Source organism: Pleurodeles waltl, chromosome 11 (genome assembly GCF_031143425.1).
Source record: "Pleurodeles waltl isolate 20211129_DDA chromosome 11, aPleWal1.hap1.20221129, whole genome shotgun sequence".
NCBI lineage: Eukaryota > Metazoa > Chordata > Amphibia > Caudata > Salamandridae > Pleurodeles > Pleurodeles waltl.
In genome coordinates this window covers 868,331,025-868,355,920 of record NC_090450.1, presented here as the reverse complement: position 1 = coordinate 868,355,920, position 24,896 = coordinate 868,331,025, and the positions used below count along the sequence as shown (strand labels likewise).

Below are 24,896 nucleotides of genomic sequence, written 5' to 3'. Positions count from 1 at the left end.
CACAGTTTAATGACAATTAAATGTGAATAAAACGTATGTCTGAATAATAATTAACTGTTTGATTATTTAAAAACTTTACCAAAAAAACGCAATTCTGTGAATAAAAAAAATGACAGTACAGAGGCCATCAGGGTAGAATATTAGAATATCAAAAGTACCTGTAGGAGGCAGGCTCAGTTTATGGTGTACACCTATGTTGTGGCACCCTATGCCGAGTCCAGGCATCCCTTAGTGATAGTGTTTTTGTGCCCAGATAATAAAAGCTGTCTAGGGGTAGCTGTGGAGAGCAACTCAGGCTTATCAAGGAGGAGTGTAAAGAGTCAGTAACTGTTATACAAGAAAATAACCACACCAAGTGTTACAAAAATAAAGTATTCTTTATTATTACACTAAAGACTATACTAACGTTGGTATATCTCTCTTTAGAGATATCTACACACAAAATATATACTCGGAAACAAAAAGGAATAGCATAAAAAAAACTCAGACCCTAGTTGGGGGGAGGGGTGCCAAAGCATATATTAAGAAAGTGGTATAAGAATGGAGGTGCCAAACCAAGGTAAATGTGTGTTAGAATCCCTGGGCCGGGCAGGGAAGTAATTACCAGAGGTAAGTACCAGAAATACCACAGGCACCTGGGTGCAGAGTTGTTAATGAGCCGGGTGTCCCATAGGCTAACACAGGACTGTCACAGTTGGATTTTTATGGATTCAGGGCCCTTCCCAGTGGACCCCGAGGACACGCAGAAGATTGGAGTACCTACACGAGGGAGCCCAGGTCCATAGAGGTGAAGTGACGTCGGAAACCTTTGTTGGAGAAAGTGGAAACTTTAATTGTCCAGCTGCTGTCACGACCCGTGGATCAGGTCGATGGAACCCAAGGGTGGATTCCGGACATGAAGGACCTGAAAAAGAAGGGAGCAGTGTTCAGACCAATCGGGGATGTGAAGGCGGTGCAGGTATTCAATGCCCACCCTCTTGGAAGTGAAGTTCCTACAGAACGGTGAAGGGAGAAGTCCAGCTGCGGAGTTGAGGGGATGTATGCGATCCTTGGAGTGACCCAAGAGCTGTCCCACATCGGTCACCGGATTGCAGGAGGGTCAGTGGCCAGCAGGACCACCAACAAGCCTTGGCAAATGCAAATAGCTGTTGCAAGGAAGATTGTTAGTTTTTGAGGACCAGCAAGGTCCTAGTGACTCGACCTTTGGTGGGCAGTCAGGGCAGGCCTTCAACAGGATGGAAAGCCGGCCAGAGTCGGAGTATCCCCCACAAGGGACCAACTGGCAGCTGTCACAGTGAGGCCTCAGCCGCACAACTAAACAGGAGTCCCACGTCGCAGGAGCTGCAGAGTGAAAGCTAAACTTGGAATTGCAGAGTGCTGGAAGCTTGGGCTTCTTGGAGCCTGAAGATCTCCTGGAGGAAGAGTCAACAAGCGTTGGCAAGAGCAACAGTTGCGGTGCACAGGAGTTCCTTTCCAGTGGCTGCAGCAAGGGCCCACCATCTCTGAAGTTGGTCAGAAGTCAAGGTGGACCCAGAGGGGACCACAGAATCACCATCTGTGTTGCAGTGCCTTTCAATTTCCGTGGGAAACAGGATCCACCAGCTGGTGGTTGTCGTCTTGAGGTACTTGCGGATGCAGGGGAGTGACTCCTTCACTCCAAGGGAGATTACTTCTTGCTTCAAGATGCAAACAAAGTCCTTGTGACCCTGGGGAATGCACAGGCATGGATGTTGCAGAAATCTTGTAGGAGCTGGAGAAACAGTGTTGCAGTGGGAGCCCTCCCAAATGAATACTGTCTTGTTTCGGTTTCAAAAGCAGACTAACTGCGGTTCCAGAGGCCAGGAGCAGAAGATGTTTTGCAGAGTTCCTTGTTGAGTCTTGCTCAACGAATCTGAAGACCCGCCCTCGTGGGAGCCCTTAAGTAACCCTAAAAGGGAGTTGGTCTCTATCTGCAGTGGCCAACCTATCAAAGGGGGTCAGGGACGTCATGTCCCTGGCCTAAACAGTCAGATACTCCCAGTGGCCTCCTACCTTGTTTCCAAGATGGCAGAATCAACCGGCCACCTGGCAGAAGTCTGTGCACCTCCCTAGGTGAGGAGCTGGACTGAGGAGTGGTCACTCCCCTGTCCTTTGTGTGGTTTCGCGCCAGAGCAGGAACCTGGGGTTCCTGCACTGGTGCAAACTGGTTTATGCCAGGAATCAAAATCCTTTGTTCTGCCTTCCCCTGGTCGAGTTAATTAAGCTCACGAGAAAGAGGGCAGAAGTGTGTCTAGGGTCGGCAGCAGCATGGGCTGGCATGCAGACCCTGCAAGGCTGTACAGCAGAACTGTGGGAATCCTCTCAGGAACTCCCAAAGCACCTGGTGTCATGCAGCAAACACTGGAATCGGTGTTGTTGCATGATACCAAACATGCCTAGGTTCGGAGAAGCCATTATGTTGTTGGACCACTCATGTTGACCAGTGTCCACTACATATGCTAAGATGGTTTCCCTGCACTTACAAAGATGACAGAATGGTATCTGGGGTTTGTAGGTGTACCTCTGCTCATTCAGGGGTACCCTTACACTCAGGAACATGCACCCTGCCCTTGGTCTGAAGGGCCTACCAGAGGGGTGTCTAAGTGCAGCGACTGCGATATAAGGCAAGCCCTATATCCAAAGTGGAAGGTGCATGCACCTTTTCACGCAGGTTGCAATAGCAGGCCTGCAGACATAGTTTGCTTGGGCTCCCATGGGTGGCATAATACATATTGTAGCCCATGGGAGATCCCTGGTGTACCAATGCCCTGGGTACGTAAGTACCATATATCTGACGAAGAATTCTAGTTGCAGATTATTTAGCTTTGAATTTCCCCAGGCGTCAGATGGGATCCGGCAATTTTTTCTTCAAGCAGTACCCCTTTGCACTGTTAGGTGGCGTCGCTCGAATCTGCGGGCGTCGTCGGCGTCTTGGTCGCCGTGATGATGTTGCTGTCGTATATAGGTGCCACCCCAGCGTGCTGATGTCGGATCTTTTCTTTCAGTGCCAGCCTACGCGCAGATCTGGATAAGAGCTACCCCAGTCATTTTTTGACTTATTGCGTCATTTTGTCGAATTCATTTTTACCGAGTTTTGATCCATGACAGATGGGAGAGACACAGCAAAGTTCATGATCCGTTGTGGACTGTATACGACCGACTCAGAAGGCAGATCGGTTGCACCGACGGTGGCACTGAGATGCCACGCCTTGTTGAGGAAGTCTGGCTTTTCAGGGGATGTCCAGCAATTTTTGATGGACATACCCTTTTATGGCACTCGTCTCTTCGGAGACAAGGCGGACTCTGCGCTCGAGTGCTTTAAGGATTTCCAGGATACGACTCGGTCCCTTGGCCTCGCATCTGCTTCGCGCCCCCTTCAGTCTGCCTCTGACTCCTTTTGTGGCTATGGATGGGGCACCCAACTGCGTCCATTTCCACCGGGCCATCGACTTGCGCATACTGTACAGCCCCTGCGCGGATGCGGGAATCCACCGAGCTTGTGGATCAGGGAGTCAGCGGGCCGCCCAGTCCACCCCCACCCCCTTCTCTGCCTCAAAACCTTCCTAGTCCATTGGGACATCCGGGACTAGTTGGCGGCAGAATTCACCATCATCTGCCCCACTGGGAATCCATTACCACAGACAGGTGGGTTTTAGAGATCGTCCAAAGGGGCTACTCCATCTCCTTCGAGACTTCTCCTCCAGCCATGCCGACATAATTCGATTACCTGTCGGAGGAACATTTGGCACTTCTCTGCGAGGAAGTCAATGCTCTCTTGGCCAAGGAAGCCATAGAGAGGGTCCCTGCATCAGAAGTAAGTTGTGGTTGCTATTCCCTCTACTTTCTGTTGCCCAAAAAGGACAAGGTTCTTTGCCCTATCCTAAACCTCCGGTCCCTCAGTCTCTTCCTCAAGAAGGAGAAGGTCAAGATGTTAACCCTGGCTCAGGTCCTTTCTGCCCTAGACCCTGGAGACTGAATGTTTGCTTTGGACTTGCAGCACGCCTATTTCCATATTCCCGTTTTGCGCCCCACAGACGTTACCTACGAATCATGGTAGGTCACAAGCACTTTCAGTTCACCGTGCTCCCCTTTGGCCTTACCAGTGCCCCTCGGGTGTTCACGAAACTGATGGTAGTGGTTGCAGCTCATCTGCTCAGGTTAGGGGTCCCAGTCTTCCCCTACCTCGACGACTGGCTGTTGAAGGCGGACACACCAGAAAGTTGTCTCCCACCCCCAGACTACGTCGAACTTCATGCATTCACTGGGGTTCACTATCAACGTGCCAAAGTCACACCTGACTCCCCCTCAGACGCTTCCTTTCATCGGAGCTGTTCTAGACACAGTGCAGTTTCAGGCTTATCCTCCCGAAAAGCAAGTCCAGGATATTTTGGCTATGATACCGATGGTTCAGCCTCTGTCTTGGATTTCGGTGAGAATGACTCTGAGGCTACTGGGCCACATGGCCTCCTGCATCCTGCTGGTTCAACATGCCAGATGGCATATGCGGGCACTGAAGTGAGACCTGAAGTTCCAGTGGGTGCAGCATCAGGGGAATCCCTCTGACATGGTTCAGATCTCAGAGGGACCTGCGAAAGACCTGCATTTTTTGTTGTCATATCCAGATTGGGTCTATGGCAGATCCGTCTCCCTTCTCCAACCAGATCTCTCAGTAGTGACAGATGCATCACTCCTGGGATGGGGTGGCCACATGGGAAAGGCAGAGATCAGAGGCCTCTGGTCTCCGGTGGAGTCTGGGCTCCACATCAACCTTTTGGAGCTCTGGGCGATCTGACTTACATTGAAAGCATTTCTTCCCTCTCTCAAAGGGAAAGTAGTGCAGGTGTTCACCGACAACACCACCGCGATGTGGTATTGCAACAAGCAGGGCGGAGTGGGGTCGTGGACCCTTTGTCAAGAGGCTCTTCGCTTCTGGATATGGCTGGAACGCCAGGGCATTTCCCTGGTGGTTCAACATCTGATGGGCTCTCTGAACGCCAGAGCAGACTAACTCAGCCATCAATGCGTATTCGATCAAGAATGGCATCTTCATCTGGTGGTGGCGCAAGGTGCAGTGGAGAGAGCCTTGGTTAGATCTGTTTGCCTACGCACGCAACGTCAGCTATTATGCGCGTTGGAGTTTCCAAGGTGGCACTCGCTCAGTGACGCTTTTCGTCACAAGTGGAACTGAGGCCTCCTGTACGTCTTCCCGTCAATACCACTTCTGCCCAGAGTTCTGAAGAAGGTCAGGCAAGACCTGTCCCAAGTAATCTTGGTGGCTCCGGAGTGGGCATGAAGAGTCTGGTATCCCGAGCTCTTGAGATTGGCCATCGATCCTCCGATCAGACTGCCCCTTCAGGAGGATCTTCTGTCGCAGCAGCAGGAGATGGTTATCCACCTTAACGTGTCCACTCTCCTCCTTCTTGTGTGGATATTGAGCGGTGACAGCTGGCAGCTTTTGACCTTCCACCTGAAGTCTGTAATGTCATCTTGGCAGCCAGGCGTCCCTCCACCAAAATGGCATACGCCTGTCATTAGAAGAAATTTGTGGCATGGTGTATCAACAAATCTGTTGATCACCTCTCTCAGAGTTTCTCCTCTTCATTCTCTCTCTTGTCCAGCAGGAACTCTGCTTTCTTAAGGCTACCAGACCAACCTTCTCTTTTCAAATCTCCCACTGTTGGGAGGTTTCTTAAAGGCCTCACTCATGTTTTTCCTCCTGTCTCATTCATCAAGCCCTAGTGCAATTTGAACTTGGTCCTCACATACCTCATGTGCGACCCTTTTTGTGCCACTCCACAACTGTCCTTTATAGCTCTTAACCCTTAAAACAGCTTTTTTGATCGCCATCACCTCTGCTCGCAAAGTAAGTGAGCTTCATGTTTTTTTTTCGAAGCCACTGTTCCTAGCTGTGCATCCAGACAAAGTGATGCTTCGTACCAGGGCTTCCTTTATTCCCAAAGTGGTACCACCTTTTCACGTAAGCCAATCTATCACCTTGCCTACTTTTTACGCACCCCCACACCCCCTCATGAGGAGGAGAAACTCCACTGTCTGAATCCCCAAAAATGCGTACCATCTAGATCGTACCAAAAATTTCCGAGTGGACTATCAACTCTTTGTGGGATATGTGGGTGCGAAGAAAGGGAAGGCAGTGCAGAAGAGGACCATCTCATGATGTGTAGTCCTCTGCATCAAGATGTTCTACGCTTTGGCGAAAAAGCAACCCCCTGAGGGTTTGTGGGCTCCTTCAGCCAGAGCAACTGCTGCTATCACAGCGTTAGCACGCGGAGTTCCAGTCCTGGATATCTGTCAGGCTGCAACGTGGGCGTCCTTACATACGTTCACCAAGCACTACTGCCTGGACAGTCAGGTCAGCATGGACAGATGTTTTGGCCATTTGATCTTAGTTTGCAGCCCACCACCAGGGATGGTATTGCCAAGGTAAGGAATCTGCAACTAGAAGTCTCTATCACATGTACAAGTTACTTACCTTCGGTAACGATATATCTGGTAGAGACATATTCTAGTTGCAGATTCCTTACCGACCTGCCCATCCTCCCCGCACTCCGAACTGATTTCTAGGGACAGGTACTTCCCTCTATGGGCCCTAGTTTTGGTACACCATTCTCAGTGTTCTTCATGTCTCCACGCTACTGGCATGGAAAGTCGTGAAAACAAACTGATGTCAGCACATTGGGGTGGTGCCTATATATGACCGCAATGTCATCACTTTGACCACGACGCCAACGGAGTCAACCAACGCCACCTAACAGCATGCAGGGGTCCCGCTCAAAGAAAAAATCTCTGGATCCAGTCTGACGCCTGTGGAAATTCAAAGGTAAGGAATCTGTAACTACACTATGGGGGTCATTATAAACACGGCGGTTAACACCTCCGTTTTCATGCTGGTGGTCTTTCTATCGACCGCCAGGCCCCCTGAAACATTGTTTCCACCTGCCAACCCAGCAGAATGCCTGGCCGGACATTTCCGGCGGCTCCACATGGAGCCGCCGTCAATGCCTCTGTGCGGCGGGTGCAGCTGCACCCATCGCACAGATCACTGCCCTTATTGGGCAGTGACCTGCACGATGGGGCACTGCACAGGGGCCCCTGCACTGCCTATGCCAAGTGAATGGGCAGTGCAGGGGGCCGCAGAGCACCCCTTCCGCCAGGCTTTCACTGGCGGGGAAACCCACCAGGGAAAAGCTGGGGGAATTGGGATCATTATCCGAGGGGCAGCAGCACTGCCCTGTCGGATAATGATGCAGTCCACGTCAGGCTGCCTGTCAGAGGCAGCCTGGCGGTGGAGGAGGGCCGCCTATGGCCGCATGACGGGCCAGACCGCCTAGTTCATAATGAGGGCCTACGAAGGTAAGTAACTTGTACACTAGGGACTTACTTGGGTGCAGCAGTATGCTAATTGTGGGGTGGAAAGGTTGACCACCAACCAAATTTAGAGGAGAGAGCACAGACACAGGGTTCTGATTAGCAGGATCTCAGTGTCCTGCAGTCTAAACACACTGACACCAGTCAAAAAGTGGGGGAAAGAATATCAGAAAGATGCTACTTTCCTACAGTACCAATTATAAAAATGCATATTTACAAAGTAAGTTTCTTCTCAAACATAGTCATGAACTCAATATTCCTGCAATTAAGCTGAGGATCGGTTGCATTCAGACATTCTGTTAGGCCATGACGACAGGTATCATAGCTAAAAAGCGTATTTCATTCAGAAATTATACCCGAACAAACACATAAGTGCAAAATCGATCACACATGATAAGCACACAATCTGCAGGTTGTGTTGATGTCTTTGTGCACCCACATTGGGGGTTGATCCTTATAGAGACCTCCCAAATCGGAGCTGGATAAAATTAGATTTAATATTGGCCAAGTGGGGTTGCCGTAAATATTCTTTCCAGGTTAATCTAAGAATAAGAATGGATCACTGACCATGCAGTTAAGCTTTTTCTAAAATGACACTTGTGTTCTAAAAAAGAAAGAATTCTTGCACTTTTGTTTCCACTTTTTTTTTTTTTAAGACATTGTGACTTGTTCCTTCTGTCCACAAATCTTCAAATTTCAATATTTTTTTTATGAAAGGAGGTCAAGCCAGCATTTAATTTTTTGATGGTTGAGTTCTTGATGGCTCAGCTTATGTACACTTGAAGAATTTATTGTGTTCAAGAGTTTAATATATGACAAATGCCTTTCAGTCCACTGATTACTCAGCCAAACTCCAGCCTGATCTGTTATTGTGAGATGTTTGGGCAAGAGACGAATAATCTATCTGCATCAGGGGTATGGAATTCCTACACCCAGAACATATTGTTTGGGGTCAAGGATAAGTTTTTGTGTTTCTTTTTCCTTGGGACAAGTAGGACCAACCCTCAGCAGCACAAGCCCTTAGGCTGCCAGGTCACAGGGAAGGGAAGTGTCTGCAGCTGAGGTAATATTTGTGTATATGTGTTAATGCGGTTTGAACTTGTATTTGTGGTTCATTAATGCAAAGCCCTTATTTACAAGGGTGAGTGCTCTAAATAAATGTATGCTCAGACTGCACTACTGGTTAAAAGAAAATGTGTACACACACGTTTGAAAAGTTTAACAATATGAGGCAACGCATAATGCTCCTAGAATGCTCTCTGATTAGATGCAAATGTTTGCAGAAGCCTGTAGAAAATATTGATGATTTTTTGCTTTCAAAATAAAATGGTCAGAAAACAAATGGAACTAGGTAACAAAAAATATTTTGTTAAATTACTGTGAAATTTTTCTTTGAAGAATCATTTAGTAAAATGTGTTAATGCATGCTAATATTTCCCACAAATATCCACAATGGAAAATCAGTGTCGCCAGTTTCAGCAATATTATGGGAAACATGAAAATAACCCGCAGTGGCAAATCCAACCGATCTAACATAGGCGGGCAGCCTCTTAATTTTGTCAATGCGTGTCTTGTTTTGAAATGGATTTTGTAGAACTCTATTGTTGTGGGAGCTGCCATTGTAACAGACATTGGCAAAAAGCAAAATTATTTTTTGGTCTCAAAAAGCACACATTGCCACAGTAGTTCCTGGCACTGAACAAAACTACTTTGTGTGCCAATATGCTCCCGGTAAAACAGCAAAATGCTATTACTCACGGTAAAGCCATCCGATTGTTGGATAGAGAGAGAAATAGAATTTTAATAAAAACAAAAGTTATTGGTTAATGCCAGACCTAATTAGGGCTCAATTCTTAAAGAACGTCACAAAAGTGCACCCATGACATACGTCTTTCCATTAGTGCTGAATAGTGGCTTTCATGAATTCACAAGAACTTACATAAGTAGACCATTAAATTGTATTTTTTCACAGGCAAATATGCATATGTAAATTTGCTCATGCGAAAATCTGTTTAGCGTTTACAAGTACGCTTTCTCTCCAACCACTTTTTCTCAACTCTGAAAGAAGTTTTGGTTCTACCCTTCTCAGGAGCAGAAAGATTGGTGAAGAGATGGGGAATGAAAATCCTTAAAACGTGCAAGTTAGTAGGTTTGCACAGACTGAAAGGCATTCCAGCACTGGAACTGTTGCTTAATGCTACCTTCAGTCCCAGTATGAAGGTCTGAGGAAAGGTGACAAAATGTGGGAATTGGTTAAATTCAAAACCTACTATAGTATGAGCCCTGGCCTTAACAGAGAGGATATTATCAGGTTTTATATAATAACATTTCTGCCATAATTTGTCGCTGCACTACATGGCAGCAAAGGCACCAGTAGATTTTTTTACAGGACAAGTAGATACATGAAGCAACCTGTCCCATGGACAAGTAGATATTTTATTAAATTCCACACCCTGCTGCATACTTTGACGATGATTGTATTCAGGGATGAGACAAAGGGTTCAGGGAGGAGTTGCAGTATCCCTTTAATTCCCTTCATTAAAGACTCAAACGAAGGGCCTTGCATTTTGGTGTGTAATGTTCTGAAGACATGACCCAAAGAGTTAGACTCTGATTTTAATGATGACTTTTGAGCTTGAAAAGAACCGTAGTGTTCAAAGATATTACTGTCTACATTTTTCCTTCCCTGATGTACCAAGTCTTGCTTTTTGATTTTTCCAATCATTTATCATTGTCTTTGTTTTATCCAAGCTTATTACCAATTTTTTGGGGAAACAGTATGTGCGTAGCTGATTAAGAATTCATTGGAGGACTGTTGGAGTTTTGCTCATTAGAACTTTGTCAGAATACTGTAATATCGGTAGATAACTCTGTATAACTCTGGGAGGGTCTGCAGGGACATATCCGCAGCCATCATTTAGGTCAGCTAAAAAGAGATTAAACAGGTTTGGAGCCAGTGCACAACTTTGTTTTTGGCCATTTGTGGTGATGATTTCTCCGGAAAGTGCACCCTTGTTTCAAATTCTGACCCGTACTCTTGCATGTGTGTATATAAAGTATAAGTGTGTGGCATTCGGTAAATATGCTGAACATATTCTCTGTATGACATGTGGATTTTTATCCAACCTATGTCTAACTTTTATTTGTAATGTCCAGTTATGATTGGTACCACTGTAATTGTGCAGTTTATTTTTCTGATCTGAATGTTGTTAGCTCTTCCTGACTGTTATAATTATTGGTTTGTTGGCTGTATTCTGCCAGTAAAACAGTCACTTAGAAATGTCAGCATAAGACCCTCAAGCAAATGACAATGCCTTTGCATCATAGTTTTCCTTCAGCAGAATAAAGTGCCACATTTTGCCTTGACAATTGCAGCAGTGCACCAATAAACACATTACATTCCTGATGCAGAAAAAAATTCTTCCCATTAAACGTTCTTGGCACTAGCAAAGCATAGGGTATTCCCACACACTGACACACACACTCAGGATTTATGGCAGGAGCTTGATATTAAAAGCATAATGCTTTGATGGCACACTGGTACTGCTGACTCACAGAACCATACTGTTAGAAATGGGGTCTTTGGTTGGCAGTCAGGTTACCCCCTGTCCAAGCAAGGACCCTCACTTTTGTCAAGGTAAAAGAGAATCACCCTCAGCTAACCCATGCTTACTCCCTTGGTAGCTTGGCACGAGCAGTAGGCTTAACTTCAGAGTGATAGGTGTAAAGTATTTGTACCAACACACACAGTAAATTAATGAAAACACTACAAAACGACACAACACAGGTTTAGAAAAATAGAAAATATTTATCTAAACAAAACAAGACCAAAACAACAAAAATCCACAATACCCAAGTCAAGTTATCAATTAAATAGCAAAAAGAGTCTTCATATAGTTTTAAACACACACTAACACTGTTAGCGCGAAATAACGCGCGAAAATAACCCAGCACGGGCGAGTGTGCATCAAAAAGGGCTTGCGATGTGTCGATTTCACTCACGAGTGAGACCTTGAATTGTTTCTCCTTTCGTCGGGTTGGGCGCGTTGTTTCTTCTCTGGCACAGGAGAGTGATGTGTCGATCTGGTTAGCACTCTCGGGTCCGGGCAGGCCTTGCGTTGTTTTTACACGCCCAGCGGTGTTTGCGTTGAAAATCCAGCCGCACGATGATCCAAAAACCATGCAGCGCGGGTTGCGATCTCCCAGCCCCCATCAGCACATCGTTTCTCCAGCTCCGTGCGTCGATTCTTCAGTCGCGTTGCAGGTGACCGTCGATTTTCAGCCGCGAAGCCGGCGGCGCATCGATTTTTCAGCCGCAGATCGAAGTTGCGTCGATCCTTTCCCCGCACGGTGTTCTTTGCGTGGATTTCTTCTTCTTAGGCTGCTAGCTTCTCTTTTCAGGGTCCCAGGAACTGGATGGGCACCAAAGGGCAGATTAGGAGTGTCTCCAGAGACTCCAGGTGCTGGCAGAGAGAAGTCTTTGCTGTCCCTGAGACTTCAAACAACAGGAGGCAAGCTCTAATCAAGCCCTTGGAGATCTTCACAAGATGGTAGGCACACAAAGTCCAGTCTTTGCCCTCTTACTCTGGCGGAAGCAGCAACTGCAGGATGGCTCCACAAAGCACAGTCACAGGCAGGGCAGCTCTTCTTCCTCAGCTCTTCTGAAGGCAGAGGTTCCTCTTGGTTTCCAGAAGTGTTCTAAAGTCTGTGGTTTTGGGTGCCCTTCATATACCCAGTTTCTCCTTTGAAGTAGGCCTACTTCAAAGCAAAGTCTCTCTTGAATGTGAAATCCTGCCTTGCCCAGACCAGGCCCCAGACACTCACCAGGGAGTTGGAGACTGCATTGTTTGAGGACAGGCACAGCCCTTTCAGGTGTAAGTGACCACTCCTCCCCTCCCACCTAGCACAGATGGCTCATCAGGAAATGCAGACTACACCCCAGCTCCTTTTGTGTCACAGTCTAGTGTGAGGTGCAACCAGCCAAACTGTCAAACTCACCTAGACAGGGAATCCACCAACAGGCAGAGTCAGAGAAATGGTATAAGCAAGAAAATGCTCACTTTCTAAAAGATGTATTTTTAAATTGTGAGCTCAGAGACCCCAAACTCCACATGTCCATCCGCTCCCAAAGGGAATCTAAACTTTAATCATATTTAAAGGTAGCCCCCATGTTAATCTATGAGAGGGACAGGCCTTGCAACAGTGAAAAACACATTTTGCAATATTTCACTGTTAGTACATATAAAACACATTACTATATGTCCTACCTTAACCATACACTGCACCCTGCCTTGGGGCTACCTAAGGCCTACCTTAGGGATGCCTTACATGTAAGAAAAGGGGAGGTTTAGGCCTAGCAAGTGGGTACACTTGCCAATTCGAATTTACAGTTAAGACTGCACACACAGACACTGCAGTGGCAGGTCTGAGACATGATTACAGAACTACTATTGTGGATGGCACAACCAGTGCTGCAGGCCCACTAGCAGCATTTGATCCATAGGCCCTGGCACCTCTAGTGCACTGTACTAGGGACTTACTAATAAATCAAATATGCCAATGATGGATAAGCCAATTACATACACATTTTGTAAAGGAGCACTTGCACTTTAGCACTAGTTAGCAGTGGTAAAGTGCCCAGAGTAACAAAAACAGCAAAATCAGGCTCCAGCACACAACAACAACCTGGGAAACAGAGGCAAAAAGTTAAGGGAGACCACGCCAAGGATGAAAAGCCTAACTCATACCAACACCACACAGACTGTATCACACTTCCATGCACACAGTGCTTTAAGGTATTGCTTTCTACGGGTGTTGTACTGATCAGAGTCACATATTGAATCCTCATAATGAAGGTAGCACTTAAATCTCTCAAATGGCTTTCTGATTTTAGCACTTAGACCAACCATAATATGGAGACCGAGACAATTTAACTTAAAAAGAACAGGTTTTGTGTGACTTGTAAACTGCTGTAATTGAGTTAATTCAGCTGTGAGTAGTACTAGGTACTTTCTGGTGTTCCTAATATATTTTGTTACTCCTACCTACTAGGTATTTTTATGTAATGCATAGTAATTCTGGATTTAGTAATCCATTTTAACTAAAGAGTATCTTACTTCACTAAGCTTTCTTGCATAAAATAAATCTTTCTATAATTATGAGTTAAAACAAACTGGCAAAACATGATGCATGGCCATGACCTCACAAGCATTTGTAAAATATTTGATACCATGCTTATGCCAACTCTTTCCTATATCGCACTGAGTTTTAAGGACCATCTCCCCACATGGCTGGATAAACCCTAACTTGATGCTATACGGACATTTGTTCTATCTTCCAGATGCTACTCTGCAGTCTGAAATACTTCTGGAATTTGGACTATGTAAACAATCAGTCATGTTGAAAGCTCGGTTTTTGGCATATTTAATTCAAGCTGGCACCTAAAGGATCCCTCAAAGAATTTATATGGCTTGGCAAGCAGGATCACAAGATCCAGTGAGAATCCTACGTGAGAAGTCAATTGATCTATTGAATAAAATCTTCCACCATAGTTAATCGCAAAAAGTTTAGTCAAAAATGCAAAAATAAAAACTGGAGAAGACAAGCAAGAACTAAAGCACAAGGCCCACGCAGAACTTTGTGTGACTTTCTGTCAAGGTCTTGGAAAAACCTCATATCTTTCCAGCCCTCTGAAAATGGATTTAAAAAAAAACTTAGGATGCGCAGATGTGGGCTAGTACATTTTAAAAGCATTCAAATTTGGGTGCTTAAATTGCTCTTCTGATAAGAATTGTGGACTGTACAATTTTTAAGCAGGAATCATTAATGCGTGTCATCTGCCTCAGCCCCTGTTTAAGAAATCTGAGGTGTTACTGGTTAAAGCAGATATTCCGACATCTGGGCACAAATCAGTTTAACAAAGCAATTTCTGCATGTCTAAGTGAAGTAGACATGCAGCTTTCAGTTAGGAGTGTGAAATTCTTCAGGGAAGATCTTAGGTTATTGAACTTGTGCGTCGTGGGCACCTAATGTGGCAGCCTGTTTGTCTCCACCCACCTCAGGCCTAGAACAGCCTCTGTTATGTCCTTTTGCTGCTAACTGTAAGGACACATGGCATTTTACCATCGGGCATTTCAAACCTGTTGACATTGCATTAACCACTCTAAATATCGACCACAGTCTTGGTGTTACCTTTGGCCATGACAAGTGGTGATCAGGTGAAGTAGGCCCTCCGCTAACACGAAAGCACATTCTGGCTGTGATGGGAATCCTCCTGGCTACTGAAGCATAGTGAAACTGCTTTGCACTTGTCATCAGTTGGTCTATGCATGTTCCTATGGGCTGGCCAGGATTAGCACATGCTAGACTCGACGGGCCCTTTGACATCGCAAAGTGCATTTTATGAACTTGGCTTGCTTTTCTAGTTCAGTGAAATTGCTCTGTGCACTATATTCTCTTGACCATTATCATTGTATCCTTTAATACAGATGTATTACTCTTGTACTTTACTCGCCTGCCGTAGCCTGATTTAATCTGGTTTAGGTCTAGTGGAGTTCAGGCATGGTAGGCCCCCCTTGTGACTGTGAAAGCATTTGAGTTTTTCTCCGGTGTCGTAGCACACAGTCAGTGGATATGGTGGGAATCCCATAGGTCTTTGTAGTCTGCTAAAATCACTAGTGCACTTTATTAATTAGTCTATATAATGCTCCCCCATGGTGGTTGGGACTAGTGCGAGATAGGCCTGGGAGGCCTTTTTGAATTGGAAATTGCACTTCATGGACCCGGATGGAGCCAACATGGCCTTCTGATATTGAGCCACACATTTTAGTAGTTGGCTTATCCTTTCCCTTCCAGGCTGGTGTGTAATAAATATATAATCTCAAGCCTCTTCCTCTGGCTCTTGGATTAGAGTGCAGCATGCCCTGTCAAGGGAACAACTGGGTAGAACAATGCTTTATGTTATTGAAAGTATATTTCTTTTCTCATGATTTTTCCAGTGATTGGTAAAGATGCAATACTCAAGCCTTTCTTTCTTGTCTCATTGAACTGTTAGATGTACGTATTGATTAACTGCGCAATAACTGACTTTATTCGACTATGCACTGTGACATCACTGATTTTATCTTGTTAAACTATTTTTACCGTCTTTGTAAAATTGTAAATTTTAAATAACTGTAAACAATAACATGTACTTACTTATTCTGGATTACAATGCTGAGCAGAGCTTTTTTGCAAATATTTACTGTTATCATGAAACTTGATTGAATTCTTCTGCATCATTGTACAACTACTTTAAGGAAAATTACTCGACAGCCTTTCGCTTTGAAAAAGTAAAACAATTTTACATAAGCGAGCCGACGGCTGCCGTGAGCACAAAGCAAACACACAAAAGGAAACAGAAATGCACTCGCATTGAAACGTATTGGCAAAAGTGCAATTATCCATGTAACCGCCAAAAGAACAATTATCCATGTAACAGGGTCAATGTCATGCAAATCACTTGATTACTGCCCATCAAGATTGCGCTGCCTATGAAATAAAAATAAAAAGTAGTCCAGAAACCATATGGAAAACATTTAGCCTTGTTTGTTTTCAATAGTTGGCCGGTGCGCTCGAGGAGAGCTAAACACTGGAAAAGGCATGATGTGAGCATGCCTTTCACTAATGAAATCAAGCAAATTTTAAAAGGCAAGCCCAAGAGCCAACCAAACTGATGAGCGTGACATGGTGTGGTTAAAAGCCCATAGAGAGGTTACACTAGGAACAGAACGCTTTGCGCACACAACCCTAATAAAAAAAGCAGTAACATTTTTATGTGTGTGCGCCACTTAACATTTCCTTGCTGTCCCTGGGTGCTAAGGCTATTCTCAGTACAGTCAACTAGTACGTCACAAAGATGAATCAAAACTAAAACTAAAAGGCAATATAATCAGGGGCCTAACCATTTATGCCCTCAACAAACTTAAAGTACTTATATTTGTGGTTGCCTTTGACTTCTCACAGCAAAGTGGATATTCTTTGAATCTCACCTTTCTTAGGCAAGTCTATGGCAGGTCTGAGTTAGTCTCAATATGTATCCTTCCTTCTAAACTATGCTTGCGTAGTGTTTGTGAAACCCCTAATTGTGTTCCCAGTCTAAGAATCCAGAGGCTCTATACGCTGCTCCAAAGGCTGAGAAAAATGTAATTTGGAACTGGTGGGGACGAGGGGGCACATTCAAAGTGAGAGCAAAATGTATTTTTGGATTTTGGAGTCAGTATTGCCTGTTTCTGATGGAGACTTACAGCTTCAGATTTCTCACATTTTGTATATTTCCTGGGCATCAGATTAGATCCTGAAACTTTTCAGCACATTGGGCCACGTCGGTAGGTGGCGCCGTGTGGCTCTGCACTGATGCTGTTTCGCTGCGAAAATGACGTGTGGGACCTATAAAGGCGCCACTCCTGTGTACTGATATCACTTGTCAAAACATTTGTCAAAATTCAACAGTGCACAAGGTAATGTCACCCCCACAAACAGGAGATTTCAAGCCCTGTGACAAATTCCCATCAGTGGTGCCTGTAGTGTCGGGCTAAAAACCACAACTCTAAGGCCTGTGTCGATGAACCTGAAGACCATCTGGGACTGGTGAAACATCACCAGACATAGGAAGACACCACGTTGGGACAGGTCTAATTTGTGGTCCAAGTCAAAGGCGCAGTCCTGGACCCATACTTGCTTTAGAAGTCAACAAAGCTGTTCCAGAGGCCAGTCTTCATGGAGATCCAGATCGCCTTCTAAGCACAAAAAGAAGTACAAGAAATAGAAGTGATACTCGGGCACCTCTCGTATTCACTGAGAAGCAGGGGAGGAGGTGGCCCTAAGGAGCCAAGAGGCCCTCCCTCTGGTCTGATAGAGGTTCACCCTCTACACCAGTGAGACCCTCTGAGCCCATTGTGATGCCTCCTGCTTAGAGTCCAACCGTGCCTCTGGCACTGCAGTCCACATTGATTCCTGGAGCATGGGTACTAGTCCTAATCCATACACTCCTGATGAGGGGATAGCTTTTGTACTCTCCAACTCCATGTCAGCGCTGGTCCACTCGTGACCAACAATGCGCCAATCTGCTATTAAGGAGCCGCTTCCCTGACTAAATTTACTGCCTCCACAAGTTAATACTCACCTTACACTCCCTTATCAGCACAGACTCCGATAATGATTATGAAGCAGGTGATGAGTTCGCTCGGCCCTATCATGGTGACAACTGAGATGATGACTTGCTGGACACAGTGGCCTCAATACCTCATCCACACCAGCTCATCTCCCACCCTCTGGACCAGCAAATGAAGAACCCTCTTCCTATGCCATGGTAATGAATAGGGCGGCTGAAGCGCTTTGTCCTCCAGCTAGCTATGTTAGAGGTTAAAACTAATGTGCTAACAGAAGTCCTCCATTTGGGGCAACCACTTGAGTCTACTCTGTCATTTAATGAGGCACTTGACAGATGATATATTGGGCGCCTGGGCCAAACCTTGCTCTGGCCCCCAACTCAACAGGCAGATAGCAAGACATCATTGGCCTGCCCTGGTTGAAACAATATTAATGTCTCAACATTCCTTCCTCAAAAGATTAGTGGGGCAGGCGTCCATCAAGCGGTTGGAGACATTTGGAAAGCAAGTTTTTTCTTCCATTCTGGCTCTTTCTTCTGTAAACGCAGCTCTCTCCTTGGATGCTATTCTCGCACCCTTTGGGACTCGGTTGTCCAAGTCCTCCCATGTCTCCAAGGTGTCCCAGAAGATCTCCAGCTTGTCGCTGCCCAGGCCATGCAGGACGGTCTGGCCGCTGCCAAGTTCACAATTTATTGTGACTTGAGCACCACTGATTCCACTGGGCAAGTCATTGGCATCAACATTTCCATTTGCCTCCACGCTTGGTGGCAGTCCACCAGTTTCTCAGGTGACATCCAGTTGATCCTCATAGACATGCTATTTGAGGGGACCTGCTTGTTTGGGGATAAGGCAGACTCCACTGCTGAGCGGTTCAAGGAGAACAGGGCTATGGGCCTCCCTGGGCCTATCTGCTCCACTCTGCCAACCACACCAGACCTACCCATCCTTTTGCAGCTTTGGCAGAGGTTCCCCATTCAGCCAGCCAATCAGACTGTAGCCTGGTTCCCAGCAGTTTGCAGCTGTGGTGTCCACTGCCCCTGCAGGCCTACCTACCAAATCCCTTTAGCGTGCCTTTAGTGGAGCACCACCAGCCAGTGGGAGGCAGGATCCAACTATTTAAGCTGGGTTGGCAAGCCATTACATAAAACAGATGGGACCTGAAAATTGTCCGCAAGGGCTTCCTTTCTCTGCCGCTGCAACGTCTGTCTCCACAACAACTGACGGAGGACCAGCTTTCCATTTTGCTGCAGCAAGTGCAAGCCATTTTGGCCAAAGGGGCTATTGAGAGGGTCCTCATGCCAGAAGTAGGACATGGCTATTATTCTTGCTACTTGCTGATGCTTTAGAAGTACAGAGACTTTCGTCTTGTTTTAGACTTGCACCCTCTCAATGCTTTCCCTTGGAAGGAAAAATTCAAGATGTTCACACTGGCCCAAGTTCTGTCTGCCCTCGAACCTGGAGACTGGATGGTAGCATTGGACCTGCAGGATGCCTACTTCAGTATATACTCTGCAGACCCATTGGTGATACCTGCGTTTCATGATGGGACAGGAGCATTACCAGTCTGCTGTGCTCTCCTTTGGTCTAACCAGTACCTCTCTGATGCTCCCAAAACTGATGGCGTTGGTGGCAGCACACCTTTGGATGTCAGCAGTGCAAGGCTTCCCTTGCCTCAACAGCTGGCTATTGAAGGCAGGTTCTCTCCAGACAGTTGTCAACCACCTCCAGACTACGACAAACCACTTGTCATCATTGAATGGTTCAGTTTCCTACCTCTTTTCAGGGAAAGAGGCCTGGACATTCAGGGTATCATCACAATCTTCCAACCTCGGTCCTGGATTTCAGTGAGGTCGACCCTGAGGCTACTGGGACTGATGGCCTCCTGTATCCTGCTGGTCCAGCACTCCAGGTTGCGTATGTGAGCTGTCCAGTGATACCTGAATTCTCAGTGGGGCCAACATCTAGAGATCCTCTCTGACCACATCCAGATTTCAGAAGAGACTGCAAAAGACCTGGATTGGTGATTACTGGCCAGCAGTGGGGTGAGCGGTAGACCTCTCTTCATTCCCTGACCAAAGCTGACAGTGGTGATCAATACACTTCTGCTGGGATGGGGTGGCCATCTGAGAGAGATGTATATCAGAGTTGTCTGGTCTTAGGTGGAGTCCCAGCTCTGGAGCTGCAGGCCACCCACTTTGTGCTGAAAACCTTCCTGCTGCCCATCAAGGGAATGCTGGTACAGGTAATCCCAGACATCAGCAAGGCCATGTGATACTGCAGCAAACAGGGCAAGGTGGGGTCATTGACCCTGTGCCATGTGGCCTTGTGCCTCTGGAAGTGGCTGGACCTTAGAGGAATTTTCCTGGTGGTGAACCACATTGCAGGATCCTTTAATGGCAGGGAGGAAGAGCTCAGCTATCTGCACCTAGCAGATCACAAGTGGCAGTACACCCAGAGGTGGTGCAAGGTCTCTTTCGTGTATGGGGAGAACCTTGGCCACCACCAAGAATGCACAATGCCAGCACTTTTGCCTATTGGAGTTTTTAAGGCACCTCTCACTCTGACGCACTCCACGTTGAGTGGAGCTCAGGACTTCTTTATGCCTTCCCGCTGATACAGCTCCTGTCCCGAGTTCTCAAGACTCAGGACTGACTGAGCCCAAGTCATCCTCGTGGCCCTGTATTGTGCATAGAGAAGGTGGTATCCAGAACTCAGTGGCATGAATATCTGCCCTATGGTTGGATCTGCTGTTGTAGCAGCAGGGCAGGGTTTTGTACCCAGGCCTTCAGTCTCCCATTCTTGCTTGGATATTGAATGGCAACAGCTGATCACATTTGACTTTCCTCTGGAGGTTAATCTTATTTTAGCAACCAAGCATCCCTGACAAAAAATGCATACGCCTGTGGTTGGGACAGATTTGTTGCTTGGTGCTTTACTCAGCAGGTAGACTCCTCCAGATCAAGTTATGGAACGTTCTGTTGTTTGTATTAATATTAGCCCGGCAAGGCCTTGCTCTGGGTACAGTTAAAGGGAATTTTTCAGCTGTTTGATTTTTTTTCAGTTGCTGGATCATCTCTCTTTGTCTCCAGTGGTTATGCAAATTTGTTAAGGATTACATAATTTTTTCCCTCCCCCCTTCATTATGCCAGTGTGGGACCTTAACTTGGACCTCACTTTTCGATATGTGCGGTCCATTGGAGCCGCTGCACACTGTTGCAACTTCTCACATTGAAGACAGTTCTCGTCACCATAATACACATTCGGCGTGTGAGTGAGCTTCAGGCTTTCTGTGTTTATCTGCCATACACCATTGATAACTACCAATACAAACTGATTTTGAGGATGCGGGCATCTTTCTTGCCTAAGGTTGTGATGCTGTTCCAAATCAGTCAAAGCATCACCTTGTCAGTGTTCTAAGCTCCTCCCCATTCCTCCAAGGAGGAGTAGAGACTATAGCACTTGGTCCCAAAGAGAGCACTGATGTACATAGATCCTACCGAAGTACACTGGATAGACGTTCAGCTCTTTGCGGGGGTTCGCTGGAGCAAAAAAAAGGCAAAGCTGTGTAGAATACAACCATCTCCCACTGGATTGTATTCTGCATTAAGATCTGCTACACATTGGTTAAAAATGAACTTAAGGAAGGACAGCCTGCTAATTCTTCCATGGCTAAAAGTGCTACCACTGTGTTAGCACTCATAGTCCTTGTCCTGGCCATCTGCTAAGCACCTTTGTGGGCATCTCCCAATACATTCACAAGGCCCGATTGTCTGGACAGTCCAGTTCACTGAGAGGGACATATTGCACGTTTGATCTCGCACGACATTCTACTCTGTGTCTGGGGGCGCGGACAGTCTCGATATCAACTATTGTCAGTGTGCGGAAGTGGTGCATTTATAGGTCTGCACATTATTTCAGATGGAAAACGTTCTCTGCCCAGAGCCGCAGTGCACCACCTACCAGTGTACAGAAGTACTGCTGAAAAGTTTCACAGTCTAGTCTGAAGCCTGGGGAATATTCAAAAGGTGAGGAATCTGTGGCTAGCTAGAGTCTCTACCAGATAGTGTTACCGAAGGTAAGTAACTGGTTACTTTTATACAATGAAGTGTGTTTCATCCTTTACAGTGGGTGAGCTGTAAATCAGTTGAACCCTGTGGGTCAGACCACTCACAGAGATACTTCATACATCGCCTTATAAAACTGATATCAAAGCAGTGAGGCGTATGCCTTTTCTGCAGTTAAGCTAAACATGGAATTTTCAGAGCCACTCCTCTGCCAGACATTCGCCCCCAAACCTCACTGCCATAGTCTCTTTGTTCTTTAAAACCCAGATCCAATATGATTGGGCGTACTGTTCTCTGGAATATGATCACCAGCATATTTGTTGCTAGTTAATGCAAATTTGTAAGGTCCTAGTTATTGCACCTTTTTCAGTGTGGGTACGATAGAACACTTATTGTGGTACAAATTCATTTTTTAATTGTACATGCAGTTTCAAAATAATGTTCTCTATCGCCTAAACTGTTTCTTTTACAAAGTACAGACTTTTCAGATGACAGCTGATGTGGAATCCCTTCAGTGCTGTCATTGAAATAAACATATCTACAGAGTGATTAGTTTCATAGACAACATTAGACATATTTTCAATTGTTGCTTAACTGTGAACCTCTTCTTGCTTTCTTTAGAGTAAGCTATCTATGCAGACTCCATTATCCGCTGTTGTAACCTTTAACTTGAAGTAGGTGAACGCTGTATACCCTCTTACAGAGGGCTTTTGAAGCCAAATACATTTTTGGTGAGCTTCCACATAACTGTGTCATTCATTTCCTCACCCCGACTATTTTGAGCAATAATTCAGTAGCCCCTTTATGCCCAGTCGGTTCAGTGAAGAAAATATTTGACTGTGTTAATAAAGATCATCCTTGCATGTTTTATAGAATAGTGACTTATTTTATGTTCTTGATTTTTAACATACAGATTCAAAGCAACATTATGGATGTGTGAAGATTTTCCTCTTTCTCTGGTGGAACAGGTTACTCCAATCATTGATCTCATGGCTACCACTAGTGCACACTTTGCCCAACTTCGAGATTTCATCACTTTACAGTTTCCACCTGGATTTCCAGTTAAAATTGGTATAGTTTTACTTTATTTACATTTTGAAGTGTCTACAGTGCAATTGTAGTGGTACCATGAAAGGCACACTTAGCGTAAGAAAATGTTTTATATGATTATCATCCTGTGCAACATCCTTTTACTGCACAGTGGGTATAACCAGTACAGAGCCTTGCTAGCAGGAAAGAACCAGAAGAGAGTAATTCACTTACATTTTTCATACAACAGTGTAATGTGGAAAGGACAAAAATATAACCCATTATGTATGATTGCCACAGGTCATTGCCAGAGACTGCCATAACTATGACCACGTGACAGAAAAAAATAAAATAAACCTGTATATCTGTGACACGGAGATGCATTCCTTTATTACAACGTTATCTTATGGGGTTCATGAGGACCAAGGCCACCACAGATTTCCAGGATAGCCACAGGCTTGTCACATTTAAATTCAGTTAATCTAAATGGAAGTCATTACATTGTGGTTATCCTAAAAATCTAGCGTAGCCAGCCCTCTATGATCAATGTTAAACAACCTGCTTCTAGGGGGGACCAAGTCATTTCAGGAGCTCCGAAAAAGACACCAGGAGAATCCATACATGATCTGTTCATTGTAGCAGCAGTTAACAGGGGCTGCCATAGACCAATTAAAATGCTTCAGGACACTGACCACTGTTGCCCAATGATGCTGGGAAAGATGGCTAGTAGTCTGCAAAAGAAAACCAAACTAACACAAATGTAAATGAGATTTGATGTATCACAAGTTTGTGCAAAGTAATTTTAATGTGAAAATGTCACTGGAAAAGGATTGTCGTTCTAAACCCATTGTAATCAAGGCACAATCCTGTTGTGCAAGTAAATTTACAATGCAAACACACTGATTACATGAATTGACGATTGTTGCATTCCATGTTTGCGTTAGATATCAGTTTTAGTCCTTCTTACAAAATGCCCTTATCTAGACACAGGACTGCAAAGGGAAATGTTGATTAAGTATTTTTTGCTAGTAGGAAAAGTCTAGTATATGTCCTTTTACATTATTTTTATTAGTATTTATATAACGAAATCTAACTTAACATTTTGTTCTTACAGTGTACAATACTATACTTTGGTAGGTTAAACACAGAGTAGATAGATGCATAGCAATGAGTTACAGTGAGGTAAGCAGACGAGCAGCCATGTCAGATTAGTTTATTCTAAACTTAAGGCGTTCAATAATGTTCTGTGGATTTATGGGCCATCCGGACTGTTCGTGTTTCCTAATCATTTTGTTCATCTTTCCAAAGGTAAGAAACTTCCCTCTATTGCCAAATTACGTTCTGCTTTATGTTCTGCAGCACAAAATAAGATGAAATCACACGGAAACAACCTCAGAAACAGCCAACAAAAATAGGCCATGGTGACATACAAAACTGATAGTTTGCTAAATGTAGATCGTGGTTGGTTTCTAGAAGCACACCTGTCAAGAGTTCCCATGGCTCTGTATTCTCCTGAAAATAACCGTAGAAAAGGGGCCACTATCTTGACGGCTGACATACCTCTGATGCACCTGCTGTTTATCAAAAGCCGGTTTTGAGAATAATGATTATCTGGTGTTTGCTCCTGTTAGTTTTATTTTTAAGATGAAGAAATGGCAGCAGCCTAGAGGGTGTAGCTGCTTTCTTAGGAGTACACAGAGATAAAGCATGGTAATTAGACCATTTAGACTAAGTACTTGTTATGGGGTATTTATTTCAGTTGGATGTTCTCTTTAGGTGTGAAGTAGAGAAAACTTACTAAATGTATTGAACCCAATATTTTCTTTGCTTTCCAAAAAACTTGTGTTATTGGAGCATCAAATGCAGTTCCCTTGAGATACTGTTTTGAACATTTTAGAGAGGCCCACTTCTGTGCTGAAAGCCGAAACATACTTTTCCAAAATATAGGCACACATCTTTAATTTATTAGTTCAGGGATGGGTTGTGAGGAAATATGACTCTGAAAGGCACATATGTGCATTTTGGTATTGCTCAATTGACTTTCACAACAAAATGGATCTTTCTATACCTCTTACTTTCACGCTTAGCAAGACTTCCAAAAGTTGTCATTTGTATATTGCGTTGATGCTGCTCAGCGTTTACTGTATTATTTCTACATAAAATAGAAATAATAAAAATTATGATTCTACCTTTCAGGAAATGCCATTGGGAACTACCAGGCAAGACAGTTAGATGCCATCAACTTTTTCTT

The 24,896-nt window shown here is 45.1% G+C and overlaps 1 protein-coding gene across 1 annotated transcript in view; it reads left to right on the top strand.

The window, feature by feature from the left end:
• Window positions 1-24,896, top strand: part of ANKRD13A (ankyrin repeat domain 13A) — a 352,335-nt gene that overhangs the window by 179,578 nt on the left and 147,861 nt on the right. The window contains exon 11 of the mRNA XM_069214719.1: window positions 22,530-22,687. Within this exon, the coding sequence (XP_069070820.1) occupies window positions 22,530-22,687 (158 nt within the window). The remainder of the gene's footprint in view (window positions 1-22,529; window positions 22,688-24,896) is intronic.